The sequence below is a fragment of the Olea europaea genome, unplaced genomic scaffold, assembly GCF_002742605.1.
Source record: "Olea europaea var. sylvestris unplaced genomic scaffold, O_europaea_v1 scaffold1023, whole genome shotgun sequence".
NCBI lineage: Eukaryota > Viridiplantae > Streptophyta > Magnoliopsida > Lamiales > Oleaceae > Olea > Olea europaea.
The window spans coordinates 526,540-540,042 of record NW_019227558.1 but is presented as its reverse complement, the minus strand read 5'-3'; the positions used below and the strand labels follow the sequence as shown (position 1 = coordinate 540,042).

At 33.2% G+C, this 13,503-nt stretch overlaps 2 protein-coding genes across 2 annotated transcripts; one reads left to right on the top strand and one right to left on the bottom strand.

Annotated features, from left to right (window-relative positions):
• The first annotated feature begins 2,874 nt into the window (after positions 1 to 2,874).
• LOC111372755 (uncharacterized protein At4g28440-like) lies at positions 2,875 to 6,648 on the top strand. Its single transcript, XM_022995151.1, has 2 exons — positions 2,875 to 3,295; positions 6,177 to 6,648. Exons 1-2 carry the CDS (start codon positions 3,004 to 3,006, stop codon positions 6,368 to 6,370), a joined length of 486 nt encoding a protein of 161 aa, XP_022850919.1. The 5' UTR covers positions 2,875 to 3,003; the 3' UTR covers positions 6,371 to 6,648.
• Positions 6,649 to 8,748: 2,100 nt separating this feature from the next.
• Positions 8,749 to 9,991, bottom strand: LOC111372754 (protein E6-like). Its single transcript, XM_022995150.1, has one exon. The coding sequence runs from the start codon at positions 9,953 to 9,955 to the stop codon at positions 8,969 to 8,971; it is 987 nt and encodes a 328-aa protein (XP_022850918.1). The 5' UTR covers positions 9,956 to 9,991; the 3' UTR covers positions 8,749 to 8,968.
• Between the last annotated feature and the right edge of the window lie 3,512 nt (positions 9,992 to 13,503).

Genomic DNA, 13,503 nt, shown 5'->3' with positions numbered 1-13,503 from the left:
CCTACCTTGATTGATACTTTTGAAATTTTGAAAACTTGGATTGAAAATTTCGATGAAACTTGGACGTTAAAAAAATGCACTCCTTGGATGTTTGAAAACCGTTGAGAATTGATGCTTGAATACACTCCTTGATAGCACCCAAAACTTCTATGAAAAATGTTTGAAAACACTTCTTAAACTTGTAGGAAAAATAGTTTTCCTCCCTCTCTTTTTCTCTCTTGGAAACTCTATTTTTAGTATGTAAAATCTCTTGCTTTTGGTGTGAGAAAAATGAGTGAAACGAGGTCTCTATTTATAGGTAAATATCACATAACTTAAAACAAATGAAGGGTCAAATTTCATTTAAGAGAGAAAACATGAGTGTCATTTAACTTTGAGGTTAAATGCTTCAATTTAGTGGAGTTTTTATTGCCAAAAATTTGGTTGGCCCTTTGAGAAAATAATTGATGAAAATAAATATTTAAATTCTAGAGAAAAACGAGAATTTTCATTTCAGGCATTTCGGTCGACCGGTTGTAGTCTAGTTGACACTGCACAGCTTTCAGTGTTTCTATCATAACTTCTTCTCCTGATTTCCGATTGAGGTAATTCAAAGTGTGTTGGAAAGCTAACTCAAAGAGCTACAACTTTTATTTAGATATCATTTTCCAAATCGAATGTTTCCTATATCGAAAATGGGTCTCAAATGAGACTAAAAATCTGAAGTGTACTTTAGTTATCTAATATTCATGTCTTAGTGCCACTAAAGTGTCTAGAATTATTTGAGGTTCTACAAGGTGTGCTTATTAATTATATTTTCTGACGAATCAATACAATGACTTGTGATTTCACCAACTCAATGTCGTATAATCTATTTCAATTCAACCATTTTTTATCACGTGATCAACCTTTATAACTTTCTTAAGTTATGTGATCCATGATTGAGATTGTTGCGTTGAAAAAAATGCAAAATCTTTGAGAAATCAATAGAACAATACAAGAACTATTAAACGACACTTGTGTCATTCTGTCTATAAGCACGATTATACGAAGTCGCGACCCATCCATGCTTAAAGAACGAATAAGTTAAACTCATTTAGGTTGTAAGATGGACATGATATTTACAAACGTTGAAAGATATGCTCATTAATTATATTATAATGAACTAGTAGAATAACTTATGTTTTTTATCAACTCAATATCATATAATCCAAGCATTTAAATCATTCTTTGTCACATGATTAACGTTTCTATCTTACGCGCGTTAGTGGGTCTAATGCTTGAAGTTTAGAGTTTAAAATAAATTAAAATATAAAAGAAATCAACAGAATGGCATAAGTGCCATTACTGAGAAGAAAACGACCCATGGGTTGTTTTGTTTGTAAACACGATTATAAAACGGCCACGTCCTGTTCAAGACTCCGAGAACCAATAAGCTGAACTCATTTTAAGTTGTAAGATGAGCATGAAATATACAAAAGCCGAGAGATATGCTTATTATTTATATTTTAATTAATGAGTAGAATAATTTATACTTTCACCAATTTGATATCACATGATCTATATCATTTCAATCGTTCTTTGTCATGTGAATAACCTTTTCATTTTATTTATGTTAGATGGTCCAATGCTTGATGTCTTTATCTTGAAAATAAATCAAAATATTGGAGAATTCAACGGAACGACATAAGTTCCTTTATTAAGAAAATACGACCCTTGTATCATTCTATTTGTAAATACGAATACAAGCAGTCATGCCTCATTCGTGTCTCAATAGATAATAAGTGAAACTTGTTTACATTATAATATGTACATGAAATGTATAAAGGTTAAGTAATATGTTTATTAACTTAACCGTCGCATATGAGTAGGATGACTTGTGCTTTCACCATTTCGATAATATAAAAGATATGTCATTTCAATCGTTCTTTATGATATTGTCAACTTTTTTATGTTGTATACATTATGGACTTCGTTATTAGATGTTATTTAATTGAACATGATTAAATATAGGTAAAAACTTCTGAACGGTATAAGTGTCGTTACTGGACATGAAAACGACACATGTGCTGTTACATGTGTAAACATGACTATAAGTAGTTACGATTCATAGGTGTCCCTAAAAAATAATAAGTTGTACTTATTTATATTGTGATAGGCACATGATATGTACAAAAGTTGATAAATATGCTCATTAATTTAATCGACACATATGAGTAGGACAACTTATGATTTCACTATCTTGATAATATAAAAACTATGTCATTTCAATATTTCTTTTTGACATTGTCAATTTTTCTATGTTATCTATGTCAGTGGTTCATTATTAGAGATTGTTTCGTTGAAAAAAAATCAAATCACAGTAGATAACGACTGTAGTGCCGTTTTGCGCAGCGAAAAACGATTAAAGTGACGTTTTACATTTTGGATAACAGTTTGAGTGTCATTACCATCCAATAATTGCAGAAAACGCAAAAAAATAACATAATAAGTATAAAAACAATACCAATTTAAATATTATTCAATAATAAATGTACAATTTATATAAGATTTCTAAGATTATCTTTCTTCTTTCTTCAAATCTAAATGAGATCTTTTAATATAGATGATAAATGTTCAAAAGATATTCAAATAGGTGAAGAATATAATGAAGAATATGATTTTAGAGTAGCAAGAATGGTTGAAGAGAAGAAATCGGGTTACTGTGATTTTGAGGACCAAAAATTAAATTGGGGAATTTAATTAGATTGATAAGGGTGTTAGGGTCTTTTTCCAATAATGAGTGTCTTTATGACATTTGACATTATTTATTTATTGTGCCTAATAATTGAAGGTTATTTGTTCAAAAAATATTGAAAGGAGGTTTTATAACCAATAAGATTGTTTGGCTAATCTCTTTAACATATTCCCCCTTTTTCATTTTAGAAATCAGGCCTAGGGTTTCTCATTTTCAATTCCACCCCGTTAACTCACAAAACCCGATAACTAAATCCCCAAATCTCTAACCCCTCACTCTCTCCGCCGATGGCAACCAAAGGTTCGTTGAAATCATCGGAACAATCCGCCGCCAGCGTCACAGACGAGAACAGCAACTCAGGGTTAAGAAAACCGGTGTTTGTTAAGGTTGATTCTTTACAGCCGGGGACAAATGGCCACACACTGATTGTGAAAATATTGAGCTCCAACACAGTACTCAGCAAGAAGCCCCGGAATACGATGTCGTTCCGTGGATCCCAGAACCAGAATACTCGTATCGCGGAGTGCCTCATTGGCGACGAAACGGGCACCATCCTCTTCACTGCCCGTAATAACCAAGGTCCGTTCGCCACTCTCTCCTTCACGCAAAATCGTGTGTTAATATATATTTTTTTAGGGGTTACTGTTTCGTGCTAATTATTTATTGTCGGGGAGAATTGTTAATTGGCTAAAAATGCTGATAAATGAAACATTTTTGCATTTATAAAACTGAATATATTGTGAAATTTTATGGGGGAAGAATAGTTGAATTTCTGAATTATTTTATTTTTTTGGGAATTTTTTTGGCTCAAATTGTATAAATTTTGGCACTTGTGATCTGATTTAGTTTTGTGTAATTGTGATTAAGCGCGAGCTGTAAATTAGCGAGCATATAAATATGCATTCACCTTTCAGTGTCAAATATTTGCTATTTCTATGGATATTTTTTCTTTTTCAGTAAACTTCATCTCTTTGGGCATTTCTAGGTCTCATCACTCTCTGTATCGGTCTCTATTATTATTATTATTATTATTGTTATTGTTATTGTTATTGTTATTGTTATTGTTATTGTTATTGTTATTGTTATTGTTATTGTTATTGTTATTGTTATTGATATTGATATTGATACTAATTTTTGTGGTTTGAGTTTGGTTTCATCTAAACGTGAAGCTGGACAGTGCTGCTTGACATATTACATAATAATCGGCTGGAAAATATTTTTAAGCTGTAATCCTCAATTAACTTGTGAATAAAATCTTTAATAAGCTCTTCTTCGTGGTTCTGCATGGCTAAGTTCAGTTGCACTTGATTAACAGTGTTGGAGCCAGTGGACTAGAAGCAAAGAAATTTCAGGTTTTGGTTACATTGTGTGGACATTTTAACAATAGAAAAAGAAGAAAAAATAAATTTGGAGTCACTCACACAAGTCCTCTTTTGTCACTCTGTTTGATCCACAGCTACGTCTTCCGCCTACAGGAGAACCCAATGCAATTATGTTTTCCAACAATGTCAAGACATGTTAATTTTAGTCATCTCCTAATTTATTTTTCCCCTGGTTCCACTTTTTGTTAGTGTATATTTTTGTTATCCTTCTTATCTATTTCATTGCCCACATCTATCTTAACAACTTTAATTTTGTTGCATTATCTTCTGAACTTGTTATTTTTTGACAGCCTCTCAGTACCTAAATCAAAGTTTTCTAATTACCGTTTTATAGAAGTTTCCAACTTTCTAGGTATCTTTGTATAATTTGTGTATTTGTAACACTTCTTTATTTTATCCAACATATTTAGCATTGGTCCAAAGTGCTCTTCCAAGGTTATTTCAATGTATCTTCCTTAAAGCCGCAACAAGTGATATCATATCTTTAACAAATTACACACAACAATTTATTTAATATTGGATATGCCCTATAAGCCCATCCACGATTTTAAAAAGATTTAAGATTTATGATGAAACCTTGATCCAAGTCTATAGTAATAGAAAATTTCTACTACTACCATATATACATTTCAAAGTTGTAAACTTTCTGTACTATACATATCTTAATTAATACTGGCATGCATGATGGAAATTTCTTCTATTTGGCACTTACCTTGACACTTCTTCTGTCATTTTATCGTAGATTCTTTTCTAAATCAATAAAAGCAACCAGTCTCTACAGTAGGCTCCATGGCATAAAATAGGGAAAAAAATAAAATAATAATTATTATTTTAATCTATGTGTTGGGTTTTTTTTTTTTTTTTTTTTTTTCCCCTGAAAAATCTTCTGTGGCATGTCCTACTGCATCTCCGTGTGCATGCTTCATAGTTCTTAATCAAGAGCATTGTTTCAAAATATTTTATGAAGCTTATGTCTTGAAGTGCAACTTTCGAGATTTACTAAATGCCTTCAAGCGTGCCTGTTTCTATTTCCTTTTATGAAATTTTTATTATTGATCTCAGGTTTTTAGGCTATTTTCTAATAGCATAGCTTTTACAGAACCTTCCCTTTTTTTTTTTTCTTTATTATTATTATTATTATTATTATTATTATTATTATTATTATTATTATTATTATTATTATTTTTTGGCCTTGAAATGGAAGGAGGAGAATAAGCTATTGTAATTCAATGATGATGTCAAACAACAAGAAGAATAAATTGATGAGAAATGCCACCTGCACAGGCCCTGTTGCACAGGGCCTGTACAGGGCATCTCACATGTGGGGTCCACCCCATGTGTGTGTGCCTGTACAGGCTCTGTTGCACAGAGCCTGTGCAGGCAGCATTTCCGTAAATTGATACTGATGAGGAGCATGATATGAAAATCAAAAATTTTGAGATTCAGCATATTTCTGTATTTTTATATTTTTTGATTTATTTTATTGTGCTTATGTATCAATGTCTTGAGGTTTACAGAGGGATTTATTTATTGTTAAATCTGCAATGCCTTTTTACTTCAATGCCGTTGGACATATGTAACTGAATATTATTGACATAGCACTAGCAGATGTATATTTGTCCTGTTTTTTATGCCTGAGATTTGTGTGATATGGTGCTTTTATGTTCCTCTAACATTCTTGTCTGAGCCACCTGATAATGCTATAATTGCCTGGAAGATTCTATCTGTGGTTTCTTATTTTGTTCCCCCTCTGTTCTTTACTCTTCACGTGGGCAGTTGGATGTGATGTTTCTTGGTATTGTTCAATCTCTTCACCCTGATGTTATGAGCTTGGAAGACGTCTTCTTCTCCAGGCCTTTTTATTTTATTTTATTTCAACTTTACTTTAAATGTCAGCCAAAACCGAATATTCTATATGGCGGCATAGTCGAAAGACTCTTTAGTTCATCTGAATTTTATGTACTAGTGGTATTTTGATACTAAATTGTCGCAACCATATCAACTTCTTACACTTTTTGTAGACATGTAATTCCACTTCCACTGCCAATCACTGATGAATTATTTTGGTTTCCCTGCAGTTGATCTGATGAAGCCAGGCAATACCTTGATTCTTCGGAATGCAAAAATTGACATGTTCAAGGGGTCCATGAGGCTAGCTGTTGATAAATGGGGCCGCATCGAGGTTACTGAACCTGCAGAATTTGTGGTCAAAGAGGACAACAATCTATCGCTGGTTGAGTACGAGTTAGTGAATGTTGTTGAGGAATCTTGAAACTAAAGCTATGTTGCTACTATAACAATTTACTTGGTGATTATTGGGTTTGGTACACGGATTTCTCTGAATTATTTTGATTTTTATCGTTTAAGGTAATTAAATTAACTCCATAGGACTAGGATTAGTTTGGTTTGATAATTGGCTCGTCAAAGACTGTCCCTTGATGGTGTTCCTCAAATGATTTAACTATTAAAATGATGAGGTCCACAAGTAGATGGAACTCTCGAAGCCATGATTATTGAAAACTGTAGTGTCAGCTACATGTGCTTTGTACATTCTATCTATTTTGAGCCATCTTTTTTTTTCCTTTTTTTTTTCCTCTATTTTTTTTTTTTTGGCCCCCCCCCCCCCCCCCCCCCAACAACAAAACATGATGAAAAACTCTTGCATCTCTACATGTTCCCATTTTTTTGTATAATTTCGGTGCCATATTGAAATCTCATACTTTCATTTTATCGAGGAGAAATAGAAAAAAAATAAGAACATTTGGAGATCATGTTTTAACCTAACCTATATTAGCGTAGGTAGACTATTTAAGAGGCTAAATTTAGGCACTCTTTGATTTAGATAAAAATTCGATTTTCAGTAGATTTTGATAAACTTTGATGAAATGTATAGTAGAAAAGTTGTAATTATCATGAAATGTGTGATTGAAAATGAATTTGAGAATAATGAATTTTAGAAAAATGAGGCTCAAATAAGGGCTCAATTATAGTTCTTGGTAAAAAGATGTTTGGTAGAGATTAAAATTAGATTTTTTAGTAAATTGTGATAGAAGTTTTTGTAATGTGTGGTTGAAGAGTTGTAGAATTCATGAAATGTGGTTAATATTGATTGTTTGATTTTGATTTTGATTGCAAAGATAAAATTTGGATGGAAAGAAAACGAATTCTAGGGAATTGAATTGCATAGAAATTATTTTCCTGAGAATTGTCAATTTATTGTGTTTGATTGGTATAATTTCACGGAGAAAATGTTGAAATAAGTATTTTTTGGTATTCGTTTGACTTTGTTTTACATGAAATTTGTCAATTAAAGGGATAAAATTTATTGATATTGAGGGATAGAATTTATTTTCATTGTCAAAACAAAAAAAAAAATCAATAAAATTATTTATCTTTTGGTGTTCGTTTATTTTTGTTTTATATGAAAATTGTCGATTAAATAGAAATATTTTTTAAAATAATTTTTAAAATTTGTTTTCATTGCAAAAAAAAAAAAAAAATGCTACAATATCCGAGAAATTGGTGAGAACTCATTTTCCATGTAATCATTTTCCTCAATTACATGGAAAATGTTTAGATGGCACCCAAAATTGGAAAAGATTTTCCATGGAAAGTAAATCATATCAAACACTACAAAAGTTGAAAAATAGATTTGATTTTTCAAGTTCCATGGAAAACCTTTGGCTATCAAACATAGCCTGCCTTGCACGACTTGCTTTCTAGTCCCTCTCTGCCAGCTAATATATTAGTCAACAATTTTTAGATAATGTCCACTGCATAAAATACTGAACATGTTACTACTACACCATTGAAAATGACAAATAGATAAATTCCCATCCTAAATTCAGATAAACAAAACCACGATGAAGATGAGAATAAGAATAACATTTTTCAAATGAATCCTTATGAATTATGTGGAAATCTATTTGATTGACGAAACTCATTAAAATTTATAATATTTTAAAATTCATTAAAATTCTAGCCGAGGATCTTTTACTCTGAACGTTTGATGTCGAACACTTTATTTATTAAAGTATACATTTCACTAAAAGAATAAAATCAAAACCAAACAAAATCTAAAACCGTAAAATTTTCTCACTTGTGTTGGGATCATACAACAAACCTTATTTAATTGCAAAGGACAAAAATTGTCCTTTTCTTTAACATTTTCCTTAAATGTATCAACCAAAATAGCCATGCCATTTAATGTTCCAAAATTTGCACCTTTTGGTAGGTCAATTAACGTGGGTTGTGATTAACCACACTACTCTGCATTATTCTCACATACATATAGTGTGTGGGTGGGTTAGTTGGGAAGGGGGAATGGTGGCTCAAAATTGTACAATACTTGATAAATATATTCGTACGCACTATATATATAGCTCAAAATTGTATAAGATTTATCTTGATTAGGTACGTTAAAGTGACCTCAAAGAAATACTTCCACGCTTTAAGTTTTCGTTTGGAAAATCTAAACACCACCTCGAGCTTGATGTACCTTTTTAGCAGTGTTATTTAAATGAAACTTAATCACCAACAAGTACATTTCTCTAGCATCAATATATAACATAAATAGGTGGGTGTGGACGTAAATCATACAATAAATAATAACTGCACAATAATTTTATTTAATTATTAATTACGCAAATACAAAATCAAAAGTTCATAAAATCTTGAAAAAAACTTGAAATTTTTTTATAACATTCCACATACACAATTCTTTGCTTTTCCTATTAATTAAGCATAACGTAACATGAGAATCATCCATCAACTTAGTGCATGTTTGGTACATGATTAGACTGTATCGAATAGACAAGATGTTAACTATTCTCTACAGTTTAATCCACGTTATCAAAGATCCCAATTATCTTCACGGCATAATTTCTTCATCTTGGCTTTCTTGGAACTCATCTTGATTCTGAAATTCTTCCTTGGAATTGTTGTATTCATATGAATTATCATTATTGGCTTTATTGCCATAATAATTCTTGTTTCTGTATTCTTTTCTTGCTCCAATTCCTTTCAAGCTCTCATATGGATGATTACTGCTATATTTTTCACTGTTTATATCATAAAAGTACTTGCCATTTTCCAGGAATCTTGTATCACTCATTCCTTGCTGTTGAAAGTTGTTCATATCGCCACCGTTTCTGTAGTAGTTCTCACGGTGGTTTGAGGTTGCGCCGCCCATAAACCTGGTGTCGCTCAGCCCTTGAGGCTGGCCATTGTTGTAATAATTGTTTCTTCTGTAGCCTCTCATGCTATTTTCTTGCGGGCTGTTGTAGTAACTACCGCCTCCATTGTTGTAATAGTTGTTTCTTCTGTATCCTCTCATTGCATTTTCTTGAGGGCTGTTGTAGTAACTACCGCCGCCATTTCTGTAGTAATTCTCATGGTGGTTTGGGGTTGAGCCGCCCATAAATCTTGTTTCGCCCATCCCTTGAGGCTGCTCATTGAAGTTTCCGCCACCATAGTTGCTGTTAGGGCCTGTAGTGTAACTTTTTTCAGTGAATGTAGTCATGTCTTCTGGTTCAGTAACATAGGAGACAGGGTTGTAGTTTTTGGGGCGATATTTGGTGGTTTCGGGTTCAACATTGGCGGCGGTGGTGGTAGAATGAGGGAGCTGACCGGAATCATGACCATAAAGGCCGTAAACATTTTCATCTTGAGGAAGGAAACTAGGTTCTTGCTGTTGAATGTTGGGTTCTGCTTTTTTAGTGTTTGGGCTTTGTGTAATTTTCACGAAATTGGTGGTGCTAGGGATTTCGTTGAAGGATTGGCTGTCTCGTGCATGAGTGTGCACGGCGGAGGAGAGGGCAAGGAGGAGGAGGAAACAATTGGTGGCGGAGGGAGCCATTGGAGGATAAAGAAAGAGATTTTGTTAGTATAATGAGAGGAGAGAACTTGTTATGGCTATATATCTTGAATTGTGGGCCCCGGGGGAGGGGTGAAGATTGGGTACTAGGCATTAATAGCACTTGAAAGAAGAGTAGTATTTTTCAGGGATTTAGATGTCTATGACATTTTTGGTCAAGCTTATAAATATTACGATTTAAGTAAATAAGATAATTTTAAATTAAATACTCACTCTAAATGACGATGTAAAGAGATCTGTAACGGCTTGCTAGGCCACATTTCTTTATATAAGTAGTGCTCCAATATTTTCTTCTCAAGACAGAATCGTTCTTTTAATAGTTGAGATAAAGTAATAAATAATATAGTCGTATTACTTTTTGGTCAAACTTGAACCAAGTGACATTTACTTTATTACTATCAAAATGAGTAAGCAAGAAATAAAACAAGTTGGACATATTTAAAATTAAAAAGATAAAAGTATATTTAAGAAACTTTTTAGTCTAACCTAACCATTTAACTTAATTTTTGAGATGTGAAAATAGCCATATTAATAACACAATAAATAGGGTCACACCTTTTAGTTGGTACTTACTACTTACCAACCCCGTATACAACCAAAACATGGAAGATATATGTTGAAATAACCGGAGAGTTATGCTGGCTGGTAGAGTTGGTTGGACATGAAAAAGGTCGAGCATTAAATTTTAACTTTTTTTCTTTAATGCGATTTAACATTGTACAATTTCTCTTATTAAGCTTCTATTTGAGCCTTATTTTTCTCAAAATTCATTTTTTTTAAAAAAATTTAACTACACACTATCCTATGAATAATTTTAGACGTAAATTCAAAATTTTTTCTTATTTTTTAATCCACATTTTTTAAAAAATCACTATTTCAAAATACATTTCCCCTAAAAAATTGTGGCTTGGAGCTAAATAAGTCATGCGTATATAAAGCACGAACATCTGCTTTGTATAGAGACGATGGGACATATTTTGAGGGCTGGGATCCCATTCTCCATACACCGCTTTCCCTTTTAGGAAGAACATGTTGTAATATTAGGCCCTTGTTTGAGCCCTATTTTGGGGGAGAATGAATTCTTGAATAGTGTAGTGATGAGAAATGTGTGGTTAAAAATAAGAAAAAAATTTGAATTTGTGTGTAATATTATTTCATTAAAGAAATGTTGTTGAAATGATATTAAAATATTGTTGAAAAAATGCATTTTTCAAAAGAATGAGGATCAAATAAGGGCTAGAAATATAATTAGAATAAAGCTGAGTTGATCGAAAATGCCTGAAGCCTTGACATCCTCTCACATGCGGGTGGAACTCACGAGAATGAAAAATTTCAAAAAATTGGCCCCCCCCCCCCACCCCATTATGAGTGTTCGATCAAGGTTTTGGTTAGTCGATTTCGATCAATGTAGCAGGGTTGATATAATTATAGCAATCAAAGCCCTAACAATGTTAATTTTGTTTTTTGTTCCTTTAAAAAAAATCGTAGGTCCAATCTATCATTAGCGTGCTCTTAAATTTTGACATTTTGACATAATGAATAAAACGAAATTAATTAAAATAAAAAAGAAAAAAAAATATTTCTTCGTTATCCGTTCAATATAATTCAACGTGTGTGATGTTTTTGGAACCAAACAATAAATTGTACAAGTCGACCATTTGGGGTTGTAAAATCATCAAATGATTTGACAAAAATTAGGGATTTTTTAATTTTAATGTCTGACTTGATTTTGACCTATCAACCTTAATTTTGAAAACTTGAGTGATTATCAGAGACAGGATTCCACCTAAAGGAAAAGCAAAAGGCCGCACAAACACAAAAATAATTGGGAGATTTATAGATCAAAGGTTAAATGCACAGATAACTTCTATACTTTTTACAATATTTGTTAATAATTATTGAATATTAAAATGATTTTGACCAGTCATTGAATTTATCAAATCATTATATCATCAGTCGCTCTGTCATCACCCATTAAAAAATTGGTAATTGATACTAACACGTGCCATAGTCGACCTTTAATTTTCATCATATCACGAACGCTCAATGACTAGGCATAAACATTGGTGACACATGTACTATAAGGTGTAACGTCTGGTGACCTCAACTGCAAATTTCTGTAATACTAATGTTTCATAATTACTATTTAAGATGGGGTTCTTTTCAACTAAATTATGTGTCTCCTACACAAACATCATTATACTAATTAAAAGGTGGAGTTTTTTGTTAAATAATGTTAAAAGAGTAAACAATGTAAATTTACCTAGTAGAATTAAATTGGACTTACTATGACTGTTCGAACAGTTTAAGGAATAGTCGAATGGATTATTGTTCAATGCTAGTTCAATTCTCCATGTTAAATGTTAAAGCTAAAAATAGAAAATATTCGGACCAACAATTGTTGCTAATATAAAAAAGGGCTTCAAATCCCAATTCCAACTAAGATCAGCCGAAAGGAAAAAAGAGTCCAAACAGGTAACAATAGCCCAAATGGCCCTAAGTGATGAAACCATTTCTTTTTTTATTGTGAAAATTACAGACAACCAGATTTTTTCCAAAAATCAGATTTAAAATTTATTTATACAAAAATCAGAGATTAATTAAAATATTATAAATCAATATTTTAATATTCATAATAACATTATAAATTAAGAGTGATGCTACAGAGCCTGGGATTAAATCCTGGGCTCCGTTCCAGGGTCGAGGTGGCGCATGCCTATGCCCTTGATCTTTAATACATGGGGCTCGCATCCCTTTACACCACGGCTGAGATTTCGACACCTCAGCCCCTGGATCGGAGCCCGGCATTTTTCATAAATTAATTTATATACACACTCTACCCAATAAACCCATTAAAATTTTCTCTCATCTCCTTTCCATTCTCTCTTTACTTCTCTCTTTACTCCCATCTCTCTACCCCCTCCCTCAAACACCATTGTCGTCGAGGAGTGCCCGTCGTCGGAGCCCCATTGTCCCTGTTGTTGTTGCAGTTTGGTAGGAGGCTCTATGGTGCAACATTGATGGAGACCTCGGCTGCTGGTACTGCTAGTGCGGTGTTAGGTTACGGTGGTAATGGTATATGTGGTGGTGGATTTGGCAATGGCGATGATGTGTTTGTTTTGGTTTTAGTCGTTGGAGTGGTAGTGTTGGTTTCAATATTTGAGTGTTGTTGGGGGGTTTGGGCTGATTTTTGTGGTGCAGATGGAGATGCTGGCAATGATGGTGGATTTGGCGGTGATGATCCCGATCGTAGGGGCTCTATGGTACAGTTCGATAATTCATAGCAGTTAGAGACGACATTGACGGAGTGAAGCTAGGGACCTTGTTGGTGGTGAGACACTTTGGGCGACTGCTGGTGCTAGCAGTGATGCTAGTGTAGTGGATTGTTGGAGTGGTGGTGGTGGTGCTTCAGGACGTTGGTGGAAGTGGCGGTGGCGGTGAGGTGTTAGTTTTGGTTTTGTTGGTTAGAGTCATGGTTGTGGTTTCTAGATTTTTTGGTGTGGGGGTGGGGGGGGGGGGGGGAGGGTTTT

Bases quoted from the DNA above. Each gene is read 5' to 3' on its own strand.
- LOC111372755 (XM_022995151.1), top strand. From the start codon at position 3,004: ATGGCAACCAAAGGTTCGTTGAAATCATCGGAACAATCCGCCGCCAGC. The intron at 3,296-6,176 runs GTCCGTTCGCCA...GTTTCCCTGCAG, and splicing joins CACTGCCCGTAATAACCAAG to TTGATCTGATGAAGCCAGGC.
- LOC111372754 (XM_022995150.1), bottom strand. From the start codon at position 9,955: ATGGCTCCCTCCGCCACCAATTGTTTCCTCCTCCTCCTTGCCCTCTCC.